This window comes from Carassius auratus, chromosome 43 (assembly GCF_003368295.1).
Source record: "Carassius auratus strain Wakin chromosome 43, ASM336829v1, whole genome shotgun sequence".
Taxonomy (NCBI): Eukaryota; Metazoa; Chordata; class Actinopteri; order Cypriniformes; family Cyprinidae; genus Carassius; species Carassius auratus.
Window position 1 is genome coordinate 7,604,446 of NC_039285.1, and position 14,709 is coordinate 7,619,154.

Genomic DNA, 14,709 nt, shown 5'->3' on the forward strand with positions numbered 1-14,709 from the left:
TCCCGATGGGATACAGTCGCTGGCTCCCTTCAGTCGCAGTGAGAGCCCTCCATCAGATGCAACAAACCGCGCCTCGTACTCAGCCGCAAGAGGGACTCTCCCTTCCGGTGCAGCAGAGCCGCAGCTCCCTTCGGAGGCAGCAAGAGTCCCTCATTTCTTGATATCTGGCATTGTGCTCCTCCCATAAGCGGCATGGAGGGCTCGCTGGTAAGACGTTGCGAGCCGCAGCTCTCGTCGAACACTGCACGGGCTCTCCAGGTCGCTCTGCATTTTCTTCCCAACACGCATATTTTGGGGGGCAACTAAATTTTATCTCTCTGGCTGCTGTCCTATGGCTTTAAGCTTCTTTTGGGGAGTTATTTGGGTTCGGGCTATGCTCCGGGCCCGGACCCCTCCCCCAGGACAGCACGCCAAAATATGCCTACTATTTGCCTTCAGATTAGATGTAAGGGTGAACTCGTGAAATGTGGTTTTATTAACAAAGTTCGGGAGAAGCACGATCAGATAATCATCCAATTTGGTACAGGTGCATCTCGTTTAGCTAATTATCTTATAGCACGCACGCGTATATATATCCAGTCTTCCTACCTCCTGTCCCACGACAGTTTTTCGGCAACCCTCCTCCACCCCAACTCCTCACTTCTAATCTATTTATCCCAAATTGGGATAGGGGGAGTTATTTGGGTTCGGGCTATGCTCCGGGCCCGGACCCCTCCCCCAGGACAGCACGCCAAAATATGCCTACTATTTGCCTTCAGATTAGATGTAAGGGTGAACTCGTGAACAATAGTTCATTGAGTAGAGTTAAGAGAAACTGCATTTAAGACTCCATTAAAGAGCAGCTTCCATTGTACTGTACATTGCATAAAGTACAGCTGCTAGCAGATGCTTATGTAAGAACATATGTATATTTTAAAATTGTTTTTGTGCTGAATGGAGGAAGTAAAAATCATCACGACAGCCTCTCCAGAGCATGTATGCTACGGTGACATTCTTTTCTCTCATTTTGTCTCCTCTGTCTTCTCAAACCATTTCTCATCAGGCAGTCTTGTACTGCAAAACAAAGAGCCAGTGGTTTTAACCTTCCGCAAAACTTAACAACAGACTCCAGCTAAATAACACTAAGTGGATTCTACAGTTTTAGACCATAATGAAATTAAAAGAATGGCTTGACTTGCCAAATAGATGTTCTCTTGAAATTATAGGCAACTATGCAATTGTATTTGTCTTCAAGGCCCTAGAGAGAGATGCAGCTTTTGGGTCGGGTTGCTATCATGTCATTTTTGAGAAATCACACAAGGGGAAGCATTTTTCTTTTTTCTTTTTTTTAATCCTGAACAGCTTTTTGCTTTAGATTTCAAGCAAATGACATGTAGCTTCATTTTTGCTGTCTTCTTTTCTTTCATAGAAATGTCTTTTTTTATCTGCTACGCTGTCTGTGTTTGTCTGTTGAGAGATTATTGTGCATCAATCTTTCTATATATATATATAAATCTCATCAGTTCACAACCTTTCCCAGTTTATGAGTCATTGGCATCCATGCTGCCTCTATTGCATAAACCTTTTACATAATGGAGTATTGGAGAACAGTGGGATTGAAGAGGATTGAAATATCATAGGGAAAGAGCATAGTATCAAATATTTATTGTAAGCAGCTCTTAAAGTTTTCTTGTAAAAAGCTGAAGTATATCACAGGTCAGCCAGAGGAAAGCATTCAGTGTCTGCTGTGAGAGCCGGAGTTCTAAAGCGAGGACTTTTTTTTGTTTTATTTGGTTGCAGAGATTACCTTAGTTAATGTAATGTAGATTGTGTGTTTGGCACAATAGCATTCTAACAGCATGCTGTGTTTTAGTTGGTAGATTTTTTGTGGTAAAACCCTATTGGAAAAGTGGCATCTCCATATCCATCCCTTTTAAAGCACAACTGTGCTCTAAGTAGGCACTAGGCAGCTCACTAGGTTTTGGAAAGCAGTCACAGTATTGTGAATTTTCCATGATTTGTCCGTTTCTGTGAGTTGTGTGCACATTATGCTTTAATGCATGGCATCTTTAATAATCATGCTCCACTGTTCCCTGAGGAGGAAAATCTCAATTCATCTCCACTGTTTATCATTTCTGAGCCGAGATCTGCGAAACATCAAAAGACCGCCATGCCAGTTAACACAGCTCACAGGGTGGCTCTGGGCAAAATGGGGGGTTGAGGGGTAGTTCTGAGGGTGGGCCGACACTTTGTGCATCAGTGTGAGGGATTAGTTATCTCTGGTGATGACTCTCAGATGGACAGTCATGCAAAGAGAGCCAGGAACACATGCCAACACTACAACATGTCCAGAAGAATGCCTTGTTGAAAACATCTAGAGATCACACCGACTGTGTGTGTGTGTGTGTGTGTGAGAGAGAGAGAGATAGAGTGGATGAGAGAATGAGCATAAGTTTCAGTTATCTACAGATTCATAAAAATAATACAAAAAACAAAACAAAAAAGCTTGAAAGATTAGTTGAATCTGAAAGTTTTAATGCCAATGTTTTACCTGTGAACTCCTGTTGTAATTTTACAGTCTATAACCTTTAAAAAAAAAAAAAAGTACAGTCAAAGAGCGTATTTAAATAAAGTTTAACAAGACTCTTGAGAGGCTCACCAAAGTGGGGAGTAAGAAAAATCCTATGCTGACTTTTGTGTCAGCACATTGACATAGTGTCAGGATGGATTTTGCTGATGAAATGATTTTCAAGACAAGCTCACAGTTCTTTCTTTTTGTTTTCTCTCGTGATGGAAATGTTGAGCGAGGTGGTGTAGATATGATGTCAAAGATGATCACACATCAGTCAAAGACCCCGATATTTTGGTTGTAAGCTTTAAGTTACACACAGTTACATGAAATTGCACTCGCAACTCTTTTTACTCCTGTGATGACAGATTTCTGTGTGAAATAATAATAATAATAATAATAATAATAATAATAATATTTTTTTTTATAACAGCTTAATTTCATGCATCTGAAATTGATTGGATCATGTAAAGTGGGCTTTCCAGAAATGATTTTTTTTAATCAGTGCATATTACTGTAAAGAAAAAAAAAAAAAAAAAAAATATATATATATATATATATATATATATATATATTTTACCTTTGAAATTACTTTTTTCTTCTGCTGATGTAACCAAGGTCACTTGGGTGAAAACATAAAAACTAATTGAGAAAACTATGCGAAGAGTTTTTTTTAAAAGATAATTTCCCTCTGGATTAGTTTCATTCGAAAAAGTCACATAATGGAAGCTAAACGTGTCTCTGTCATATTGTTGTCTTTACTGTAGATCATGATAAATAAACTCTCTTGCCACATTTTTGCTGGAAGTTGGCCTGTATAGTTAAACGTTGTACACAGTGTGTTTTAAGTATTCAGTTATTCAGTTAATACCCTTTTAAAGACCTCTGCACTAAACTGATGGCTTGGCGTTCCATCACTTTTATTATAGACTCCAAGATCCCAGATCCAAGTCACTATTAACATGAGCAAATGTTCACCTACCCGGTGCAGTGGTCTCCCCACATGAAATGGATCTAACTGTTCGGAGAGGGTCATCGCTTTATCCTTGAGAAACTGAGAATCCATTCATTGGCTCGGCTTGGAAACCTGACTGACGCAAATGGATCACTGGGAATATGAGTGTCCCAGCAGTAATTATGTTACAATGAAGCTACCGCACACGACCAGAGGGTAGGGGGTGGGTGGTGGTGAAGAGAATAGTGATACTTCTCTTGTTTCATTACAAGTTTTTTTCCCCTCTTTTGTCCTTTTCTTATTGCCTGTCATGTTCACACACACAACGAGTGCCTGCTTTAAATCAGTCGTGACATTTACCATGTGCTGAAAAGTGAACTTCACAGTAGCATGTCACACCTAACCACTGTGCAATCAAAGGGAAGTTTTAAGCGAGGCTAGTTGTACTATTTCTTTATTTTTGTCTGCTAGTGACTTCCTACATTTTCCGATGTCTTTTGTCATTTTTTTTCTTAAAAATATTTAGCTAGCGCTGAGAGAAAATGATGTAATGGATGATCAAGGAAGGGATAGAGGTGGGAACAAGAGCCATATTGAAGTTTTCTCCATGGCTTTTTCAGCACGGCCCCCAAGGCATCTTCTCAGTCAAAGTCACCTTGTGTAGTCTGCCCCTCTCCCAGCTCTCGACCTTGCTAAAATCCTTGATTGATTGTGGGCACGTCTAGTGTATGCTCTGCATTCTCTCACTGTGAACGTAGCATGTTTGTATTGCTTTTATAATTTGAAGTAATAGACATTCTATTCACGACAATAGTGTAGTTTATTGTATATTTTTATGTGAATTTTGGAATATTGGTGGAAAAATTGCATTAGAATCACTAAATGCTGGAATATACTGCACAACTTACCCAGATTTTTGTGCTGATTTAAAGTCTGGAGAAGTTATTGCCAGTTGTCGAAAGTCAGAGCCATTCTGCAGATTTGAGTTGACAGATTTCATAGAAAATCGCTTAGTGTATGATGGTCACAGAGTTAGACTTTTTAGCTTCAGACTATGAATCTGTTCTGATTTAAAAAATGTTAACTTTTCAGCCTTAAGATGTGATTTACATTTCCAGATTGCATAAAAAACTTAATTGAGATTGATAAAAGTAAAACAAAAAAGTTGTATCCATTCATCAATCCATTCTCTAAACAGCTTGTCCTATGTAGGGTCACGATTAATGTTCTATTAATTAATTGTTTTATTTATGAGCTTATTACTTTTTATTAACTATAAATAAAGTAATATATTACATTTAATAAAAAAAAAACCTCAGTGGCTATAGTGTCAGTTTCTATTTTGCTGTTTTTTAATTGCAAATTGCTTAACACATTTTGATGCATTAAAGCTGCAAAATTGGATAGAAACAGATTAAGAAAGACAAAGTGAACAGAAGTGAATCAATTTAATGATAATTGGTGCTTTGAGATAACATGGATAACATTGACTGACACTTACCTATAAATGTAAAAACCTTTTCACAATTGGTAAAATGTAAAGAATACGGTGTAAAAGAAACCTGATAAATGATTTTTCTCTCCTTACGGCGTCTGCAGTTATTACTGCCGTTCAAGCCTGGGAGAATTTGGATGTGGTGATGGCATTTTGGAGGTGAGAAGTGGCTTTCTCTCGCTCACCGCCCTGCCTCTGACACCGAGCTGTCCCCTGTTATAGTTATACATGAGCTGCGTGGAAGATCGTCTCGGCTGGCATTGATCGGGACCGGGAGAATAGCACGGTCAGAAGAAGAGTTGTTGAATGGAGCGTGCAGTCATTAGCAGAGATTAACCACCCAATGGCTGCGAGCTCAGCAGTATCATAGAGCTACTCATCAAACAAACACTATATGAACAACATCTATATCACAAAGATAATGACAGAGATCGGACTGATGAGACACAACTAAATTTAGTATCTGTAAGCATCTGCAGAGGGTTTGAATGAGAATCTGAAGTATCAGTGGTGCAAAGTTGATATGTGTCATCTTGTTTTTTTTTGGAAATGTCTTTTTTGGTTACACAGCACTTCGTTTCTCAGAATTGTGCTTAACGGTATCCAAATACAGCTTTGTGTTTGGGTCAGCCAATGATAAACACAGTATTCCGTCACATACGTAGTAACTTGGAGCTCTAGGGACATGTCTTTAGATCATATTTCTCTAATAGCATTGTATAAAGTCCCCTTTAAGGAAATATTCACCTCCTCTGTCGTTTTCCGCTGTGTGAAATGAAACTTGTTTATTTTTAATCGCATCCTTCCTTTTTTGTGATGCAAACTGCAAGTTTCCAGATTTAAAGCATGACATCAGCTTTGAATGACAAGACGTGTTTAGAATTAGTCACATTTTTGAGAACATCAGTCATTGACATATTAGATTTAGCATTGAAATGTGGCCTCCTAGTTTTTATTGTGTCCCAATATATCGCAAAATCTATCAGATTGATCCTTTCACGCCTAAATGAGATTCTCTAAAGCCATGTGAGATTTATATAAGATCAATTAGTTTTTCACCTCAAGCATTATCTACACACCCTGCCCAATTCTTTATTCTGTTCTATTATTATATTTTGCATAATGAAATGCTGAAACATAAATGTAGAAAATCTGTAGTTCACGCCTGTGTAAGATTTCTCATATTTCAGTCTCCCCTCCAGGGCACTTTTTTTTTTTGTTGACATGTACATATGTACCATTTTCCTGAAACAGTGCTCATATCCTGATCATCTCAACTTGAGAAGAATGTGGAATGTGTCTCAAAACTCATTTGTCCTGCCGCATAACATCACCTTAAGCCATGTTTTAAAAAGGAAGTTAACATGGTGTGAAAAGTTCGTTACGAGTGAGCGCGTGCAGCGTTATTCCATCTGCGCTAGCACTGAGCTTCATTTCTTCACGCACACCCCTTTGCTGGATCTTATTAATTATATCTCATTAGTTGCCTTGGAAACAGAGGTGAGGGAATGTAGAGACTTAACAAGGCAAAGAATGAGAAGATGAGAGTCAGAGAGAAAGGAAGCAAGAAACAGAAAGGAAGAAAGACAGCAGAAAAGAAAGTGTGAGGTGGAAGAGGGGAAAGTGGCGTTGTCAGATTAGCATCGGGAGACATTAACAACGACAAAGCTCCCGAGAACGGATGCTTTACCATGGACTGCTGGAGAGGAAGATAAGCACACATTCACAAAGGCAGACACCAGCAACCCTCCTCCCCATCCAGGCCAGGGCCGCCGCATCTGCAGGTACACGGCCACCTCTACGAAGCAGAACAAAGCCCAGGCTCTCCACCCTCCCCTTTTCCCTTTGCTTCAGTCCAAATGAATCCCAAAAGTCTTCCCACCAGACCCGCAACTGCGACACCACACTAAATAGAGGCAAATCAATCCATTGATGTTTGTAATATGCTGATTGCATGTGGTCGGTCAGTGTGGTCATTTGTATTTCGGAGTTGAAATACAACATGGTCTAATGCAGATCTGTCCCATTTTATGGCTCCATCCTTCTTTGGTGTGTTGTCGAATGGTGATTCATAGTTATGTAAGCTGGGAAGGTTTGAGCTTCTTATCAGTGGAGGCCAAAAAAAGGGAAGCCTGGCGTTGCTTGTTTAATAAAGAAACAAAAAAACACAACGGATGAGAAGAATGGAAAGTAAGCGAGAGCTCGGAAGAGCGTGCTGCGAAATGGCTTTGGTTGTAAGCATAATAAACATGGTTGGAGAATACACAGGAGATGGACTTGTGTGGTTGTTTAGTCTCTTACAGACAGGAAGATAACAAGGGGAAGTATCAGAGCAGATGCTTGTCCCAATGGCTCCTGTTCCCCTTTTCTTCTCTCTCTCTCTTTCTCTCCCTCTTCCTCTCGCTTTCTCTTTCCCACCCTGTCTAGCTGTTTCTATAATGTCTCTGGCTGCCATTGGCTGGCTGCTGTTGGTCATCTGAAGGGGCTAGAAAAACAGGAAGTTGACAAGCAGGATGTAGGGAGTGCGCTCTGCCCACAGCTTGTTCTGGGACGTTGAGCCTTGAGGTCGGTTTCGCACAGGAAGCAACGCTGTCATGGTGGTGCCCGAGATTCTGGACACTGCCTGAAGTCTGAAAAGTAGCGACCCTCTCTTCTTTTTCAAGTGCTGTCACTAGGTTTCACTTTACACCATTGAAGTAAGGTAGGGAGGATTTTATAGTGACATTGAATTTATATTAATTAATTTCCAGATGCTGTTACCTTTCTAATAATTCAGTTTAGAGTTAACTCATTAGTATATATGCGAGTGATTATAAATATATGTTTATATATATATATCACGTGTATATAGTTCATATTTTTTTTACATTTTCAAATTTTCAAAAAGTTCAAATCTAAAAATAAAAACAAGAATTCAAAATTATCCGCTATAAAGTAGTCAATTTATGCATGGTCTGTGTTTATTTTTTATTTTTTATCATTATTAAAAAAGAAAACACTAAATCAAAATAGTTTTCTTTTTGGAACAATTTTTTATTTGACAGAAAAAATATATTCTTTTAATACTTGATAGTTTTTAAATGCTTTTATGCCTTGGTTTAATGTGTAAACATTTTATTATTATTATTTTTTATGGAAAATACTTTCACACTTTATGAGCTCTATAAATATATAGTACTTGGAAGTTTCTTTGTAGCCTGTAGTCACTCATATTCTTGATATGTTTTCATTATAGTTCAGGAAACCCCAGTTTATACAGATAAGGGATTAGAGGAGCACTATCCAAAATGATAGGTTTGTTTGAAAGTGAGGTAGTAATGGTTTGGCGGGCAGATGAGGGAACGCAGTGTGTGATGTGTGCGGTAATTACAGTGAGAGTAGGGCATGTTTTATTGAGTGTGAAAAGGCCTGACCCCAGTACCAGACCTCCCACTCTCACATTGGCACGTTCCGAAGGGAGAGAGAGTGAGACGCCTATCACTAACACACGGCTTGTTTTTCTCACTTACGCTCACGCCCACTTGCACATGCATGCACAACACAGTCGTTTACATTCATATAGACCCTCTCATCATGGGATCGTCTCACTTACAAAACACAATCCTCCCGAGCAGTATGAAGGACATGGGAGTTAACCTGTTTAGAAGACAAGGGAGTGTCGGCATGTCAGGTGCGGCCTCTCCTCTTCACATCTTGAGCTGTGTGAGATAAATGCATGCTTAATATCTCACATGGAAACGTAACCTATATTACGTTAGATGAGAAATTTTCTCAGTGTGTGTTTGCCCTGTATGTGCACCTGTGTTCGTTCGTGAGCAAGTGAACGACCCATGTGTAACAAGGTCAGGGTCAGCGCAGTGAGCACATGGACATGTCTCACTAGAGATCGGCTTTGCTCTGCAAATTCTGCGGGTCATGTACTCTTATTGATTTTCATGTCAGGCCTTAGCAGTTGCTCCTGTAGAGACATATTCCCTGCTTATTGATCATTGTGACTGCAAATGTTTGGTAAGCAGCTTTCAAAAATGCTGGACTGGTTTAAATCAAAGATAACCTTTTGACCAGGTGCGCCGCATCAAGAGAGCACAATTGGAATGCATTTTTGCAAATATATTATTGCATGTTTTACTCAAGAACTGTACTGTTGCCACAAATTACATCACATGTCAGTTATCTTAATGTTCACTTAGTTTTACATTCTCTGCCGTTCATTTTTGGCTTGATAGCATGCCGTGAAAGAGTGTGTAATATTCAGGAGAGCTGATGTAATCAGCAGTGGTTTCGAACTGCTGCCCATGTCCTGGAGCGCTGGTGTGATCCAACAGGCCCTTATTGGATCCCATCCACAGCCTTCAAGCCACAGTGCTTCCACACTACTTTTCTATAAACCCATCTCAGATAGGTGTTTTTTTTTTTTTTTTTTTTTAGCTTATTGCGTTTTTGATGTGACTTCTGCTTTTGAATTAAACTGCAAGGTTACTACATACAGTATCTTTAATGTTGATCTGAGGTAAACAGTGATAAACCACACTGACCACAGTCACAAATTGTGACTGCAAGAAAGGCAATTTCATGTAAGTTTAATGTAGTCTTTAATAGGAATGGACTTATATGAAAATACTGGCCGGTACTGATAAAGTGATATTAAAATTCACCTATTAGTACACTGTTTTGTCTAAATTAATCAGTTTATGTCGCAAGTGAATTTATTTTCAGATATACTAAATAACAGCCTACATTTATTATTACCAAATGAATTTATGTGTTTTTCTGTGCAACAAAATATATTTAATTAAATACAAGCTATTTTAAGATATTTTTGTAAATACAATGAGAGCAATAGGGTCCAACAGTTGAGAGAACCTCAACATTATTCCTTTGTAAGACATATAGGATGAGTACATGATGAAAGAATTGAACTCGACTTGACTCGTCTTGAAATACACTCTTCTGGACCAGATTAATTACAGGAAATAAAGGTGAAGTGAGGGAAGAGGAGGGATGCCAGAAGCATTGTCATTGGAATGAGATTTAAGCAGCTGTTTATATATCATTAGCATTGTGATTGACAGCATTAAATGATCATGCTCTTGGCACTTTTTTCTTTATAAAGACCATAAAGAAACTCCCTGCTTGTCACAAAAGCTAGAATCTGTAGGGTTGGTAGAAGAAGAGGTTATTTACACGTGCACACTGCACATTCTCATTTAATGTAATAATCTGTAAATGTGTAAAACAAACAGAGTTTTTATCAGATACACTCATATAGCTCTCTTCAGTTGAATATAACTGTAGCAGATAAGCCATGTACAATATATCATCAACACAGTCAGTAGAGTGAGATAATCAGAGAACTAGTGTTTATAATGAACTAGAATACACCAGACTTTTTTTTTTCCTTTTGTCTTTCTATGTTAACATGCTAAATATCCACTGCATTTTTGTTCAATTCAGCCTTGGTGACCATAAGAAACAACTTTTTCTTCTTCTCAAAAAAAAAAAAAAAAAAAAAAAAAAAAAACCACCATATGCCAACACCATATTTTTGATTTACTTCTGTCTATAATTGATTTGAATAAATTCTGTAATTGCACATCTTCTGTATAAATTAACATTATAGTCTAAACAAATGTCTAGGCTCACGGACTGCCTGAGTTAAACCAGGCCTTATGAAACAGGGCCAGACGACATCCATTCTCCTGTATCTCTGTACGAGACACCAGCTCTCCACCAGTGTGCCAGAATGTTTCAGAGAAATAAACAGAGACTCACGATCAACAAAACACACTCGTGAGGTAATAGAGTCCCGTTCTGGCGTGTCTTTCAGAGCTTCAGTCAGCCTGCCTGTGCTGCAGGACCGTAGCTTGTCTATTTCTGTTAAGTTGACAGAAATGTCATGACACAATGCATTATGCTTCTGGACCCGCAGTCTCTGAGACGAGCATGACAGCTCACAAATATGATTTAGAGCTCCAAGCCTGGATACATGTAATTATGTTATGCTGTGTTTGAATAAGCAGAACAGCATTGTTATGCACACAACAAACACAGATCAAGCCTGCAACTTTAACCATGTACATTTTTAATCAAGGAGCTCATAAGCCCTGGATGGTTAATCCAAGTGTTTTCATTTCAGTTTAACTGATTAAAAAGTGAACAAATAAACTGTTCGTTTTCAATATCTCAAGTTTAAAGTTGTTCATCGACTGTGAATAGATTGTGATGCATTTGCAGCCGATCCACTCAGCATAGTTCCAACCCAACACAAATAATCATTGTTGTAGGTTTTGTAAACACATTTCCACCGTGAAGGTTTTTCAGTATTGAAAAAAAAATGTATTTTTTTTAATGATCACAAAATTAGCGTATTAGAATGATTTCTGAAGGATCGTGTGACGCTGAAGATTAGTTATGGCTGCTGAAATTTCAGCTTTGCCATCACATAAATAAATGACATTTGAAAATATTCCCGGATTTTGAACAATAGTGTATATTTTTTAAATTAAATGATTAAATTAATAATAATACTATCATAAATAATAAATGAAAAATCCGTCTGTCAATCCACTCTGCATTCTTTCACCTTATTCAAATCACCCTGGAAAACGTCCATTGTTGTATAGGTTTTCTAAACGCATTTTCATCGTGAAAGTTTGAATGTGCCCGGCACTCATAACAAACAATATGCACATGCCGTGAGGATGAGCGTCGGACGGAGAGCTGACTGTTTTCCCTTCCTGCTGGGGGGATATGGTGACTGAGAAAGAACAGTGTTGGACTCAGAGGCCTGGCGTGATGCGGTATAGGGAAATGTCTGATTTTGCCTGCCCGCTGTCAAAGTTTCCTTCTGTGGACAGACAGCGTGATCTCACTCCTAATAGAGACCTGCAGACACCTAAACACCCGTTTCGGTTCAGTCGGTAATTATAGTGTTTATTTCCTGTGGGTCACTCACAGCCTCCTGGTCATCAACTTCCACATCTTTTTGCTGGCATTGTGCGGCTACAAAGTGCATTGCGCTCTTTCGGCTCCTCTGGAGGAGACGGTATCTGCTCTCCCTCAGCGTCTCTCAGATGTGAGATGTGGTTACATAGGCATTTTCTATTTACGTGTTCATCTGTGTCCATGCTGGACGGAGATGATGAATGCTTCCTCTGAGAGGTAGCCGGCTCTTTGTGGGCAGGTTAGCAAGGGGAGAAAGAGACAGAAGTGGGAGAGGGAGCGACTTGTGGGCTCCCCCGGGGGCAAACTGTGCTCTGAACCTGCTTGACTTGGCTTCCACGCTCTCTCTCACGTGTGAATTGCCTCATCTGGCCCAGAGGATTTCAACTAATGTCAGCCCGGGACTGGGTGTACTCTTAATCATCTTAGGAGTGAGAGCTGGCAGCAGCCGGGGTTATGAGAGGGAAAATGAGGCCTGCTTGCTGTCTCCTGAGACGCTGTGCAGAGCCAGGGTGTTTGTGCTTGTGTCCTAGGTTGTGTCAGAGAGAGATGCAGACAGAGAGATACGTGGGAAGGAGGGAAACGAGGAAAGAAAACAGGGCGAGATGACTGAAGAGACATTATGCACCATGTGCATTCTGAAACCAGACAGATGACTTTATGACCCGCTCATTGGTGTCATATTGGCTTATCTGCTAAGGCTTGCTTCTCTTTAAGCCTGAAGTCAGCAGGAAGCATCCACATGCTTTTCGTCTCTGCTTATTAGTCTGCTTACTTTCATTCTGTTAACTGTCTGTCACATAGCTGTCAGTCAGCCATGGGATGCCATTGTGATGCCTATTAAAGATTGTTTTAGGTAGTCAATGCTTGAGAAAAAGTTCTGTATGAGCATTTGACAGATAGGATTGAGTAGATGTTTTTGTAGGGTACGTAAAGAGAAGTGTTTGAGTTCTGGCCAGTACCAAGAAGCTAATAGTTATTTTCTTAAGCCTGATAACAAAATTACAATAAAAAACTAAACTAAATGTGAATTTAGGCAATTGCAACGTTATTAAAAGTTTTAGAAATCAACAGTGGTAATCTAAATATAAAAACAGTGGGGATTAGCATCACAATTACCAGTCTACTAGCCAGTGTTTTAGTTTTTGAGACTAATAATAAATGTGAGTGGGCCGATCTCCAGGTGTTGAAGAGAAGCAGGTGTGAAGATAAGAAATCATTGTGGGTCTCGGTCTTATATCCTTCCTGCATGTGTAAGGCAATGGAACACTTCGCATTTAGTCACTTTCATCTGCATCAGACCTCCTCTTTTGAGTTTTGCACATTTCTAATGCGTTTTCTCTCTTTCTGTCTCTGTAATCTTCCTTCTTTCTTTTTCTCTTTCCTTCTCTCATTCTGATTCACAGATCGTGGTGTGGACACCTGAAGAAAAAGACGCAGAAAGAAAAAGGGTGAGAGAGAAAGACTCGAGAAGAGAGAGTGGAGTACAATGTGCTAGGGGAGTGAAGGCAGACAAACTCTCGCGTTTTTCTGATATTCTCGGAGTGTCAGAGAGACCAAGCAGGACGCCAAGATGGGACGGAAGAAGATACAGATCACACGGATCATGGATGAGAGGAACCGACAGGTCAGCAGTTTTTTTACACATCATCCTTCAATAGGCGGAGCGTGTGGCCACGGTGACTTGAGGCAAAAAAAAGCCACTAAATTGGACATAAAATGCCCCTGCACAAACAAATTAAAACTATTATGTCTGTTGCTAAAAAAGTGAATATGATTAGACAATGTCGATTAAATTAAGGTCTCCTCATGTTGCACCATATTTCATTTTAGGCGTTTTTAAAGTGTTGTGCATTTTAACCAATCACACAAACTTATGTTGAGTTTAGCAATGTAATGGCCAATCAGATGCGTTTAGATGTGTCATTGTTCAAATTCATCAGTTTTGTTGAGTGCGTGAGCATTCGCTGACTGAATTCTCTCATTATAAACAACAAAGCACAGATGTACATACAATGAAAGTAAGAGATTCATTTCACAGTGTATAAAGCTTCAGTGAATACATTTCACAGTGTATTTAGTTTTGTTTTTGAGAGTGCTTAAACTCGCGATAGATCAGTGTTAGTGATAATGTCACTTTCTATGATTGGCGCTTGATTAACCATGGAAAGGAAATGTTATATAATTATTGATTTATCAATCAGCATATTTATTTAATTGTAATCACGTTAAATACAAATTTAGTACAAATGTTTTTTGCCTACATGACACCCATGTCTGGTTCTGGCCTAAAAAGACGGTTTTATGATGTTTAATACATTTGGCTGCTTTTAGCCTTACCCTGGAGTCGGTTCACCCTCCGCCTATGCATCCCTCTTTGAATTTCCAAAGTAATCTTGTGTTTCGGACCTAGTGAGATGCGAGCTCAAAAGCATTTTTTTACATCATAGGTACATTTTGAATTAGGGATGCTCAATATATCACTTACAAATTGGTGACTGATTGATATTACAGAAATATATTTTTTTATATCTTCTTTTTTTTTTTTACATTTAAATTACTTCTGGTGTCATCTAACACTGACATTCTTAGGAAAGTCAATTCAAAGTTCCAACAGATAAGATTAATTCTTTAATAATATTAATAATTTTATAACACTTGTTTATTGTAAATGCAATAATCAAAATTAATATTAATTTTTTCATAGCGTAAAATAAAATATTTGTATTCATAAATTCACTTGGAGGTTTTAAAATCTGTGTTTTTAAG

General features: G+C 38.9%; 1 protein-coding gene across 16 annotated transcripts in view; it reads left to right on the top strand.

Annotated features, from left to right (window-relative positions):
- Positions 1-14,709, top strand: part of LOC113061602 (myocyte-specific enhancer factor 2A-like) — a 91,047-nt gene that overhangs the window by 20,269 nt on the left and 56,069 nt on the right. For 15 of the 16 annotated variants that reach the window (XM_026230856.1, XM_026230855.1, XM_026230859.1 and 12 more), the window contains exon 3: positions 13,347-13,567. In XM_026230856.1, the coding sequence (XP_026086641.1) occupies positions 13,514-13,567 (54 nt within the window). In that variant the 5' untranslated portion in view covers positions 13,347-13,513. Of the gene's footprint in view, positions 1-7,523; positions 7,700-13,346; positions 13,568-14,709 lie in introns of those variants that run through there. The other variant, XM_026230857.1, reaches the window with a different exon arrangement.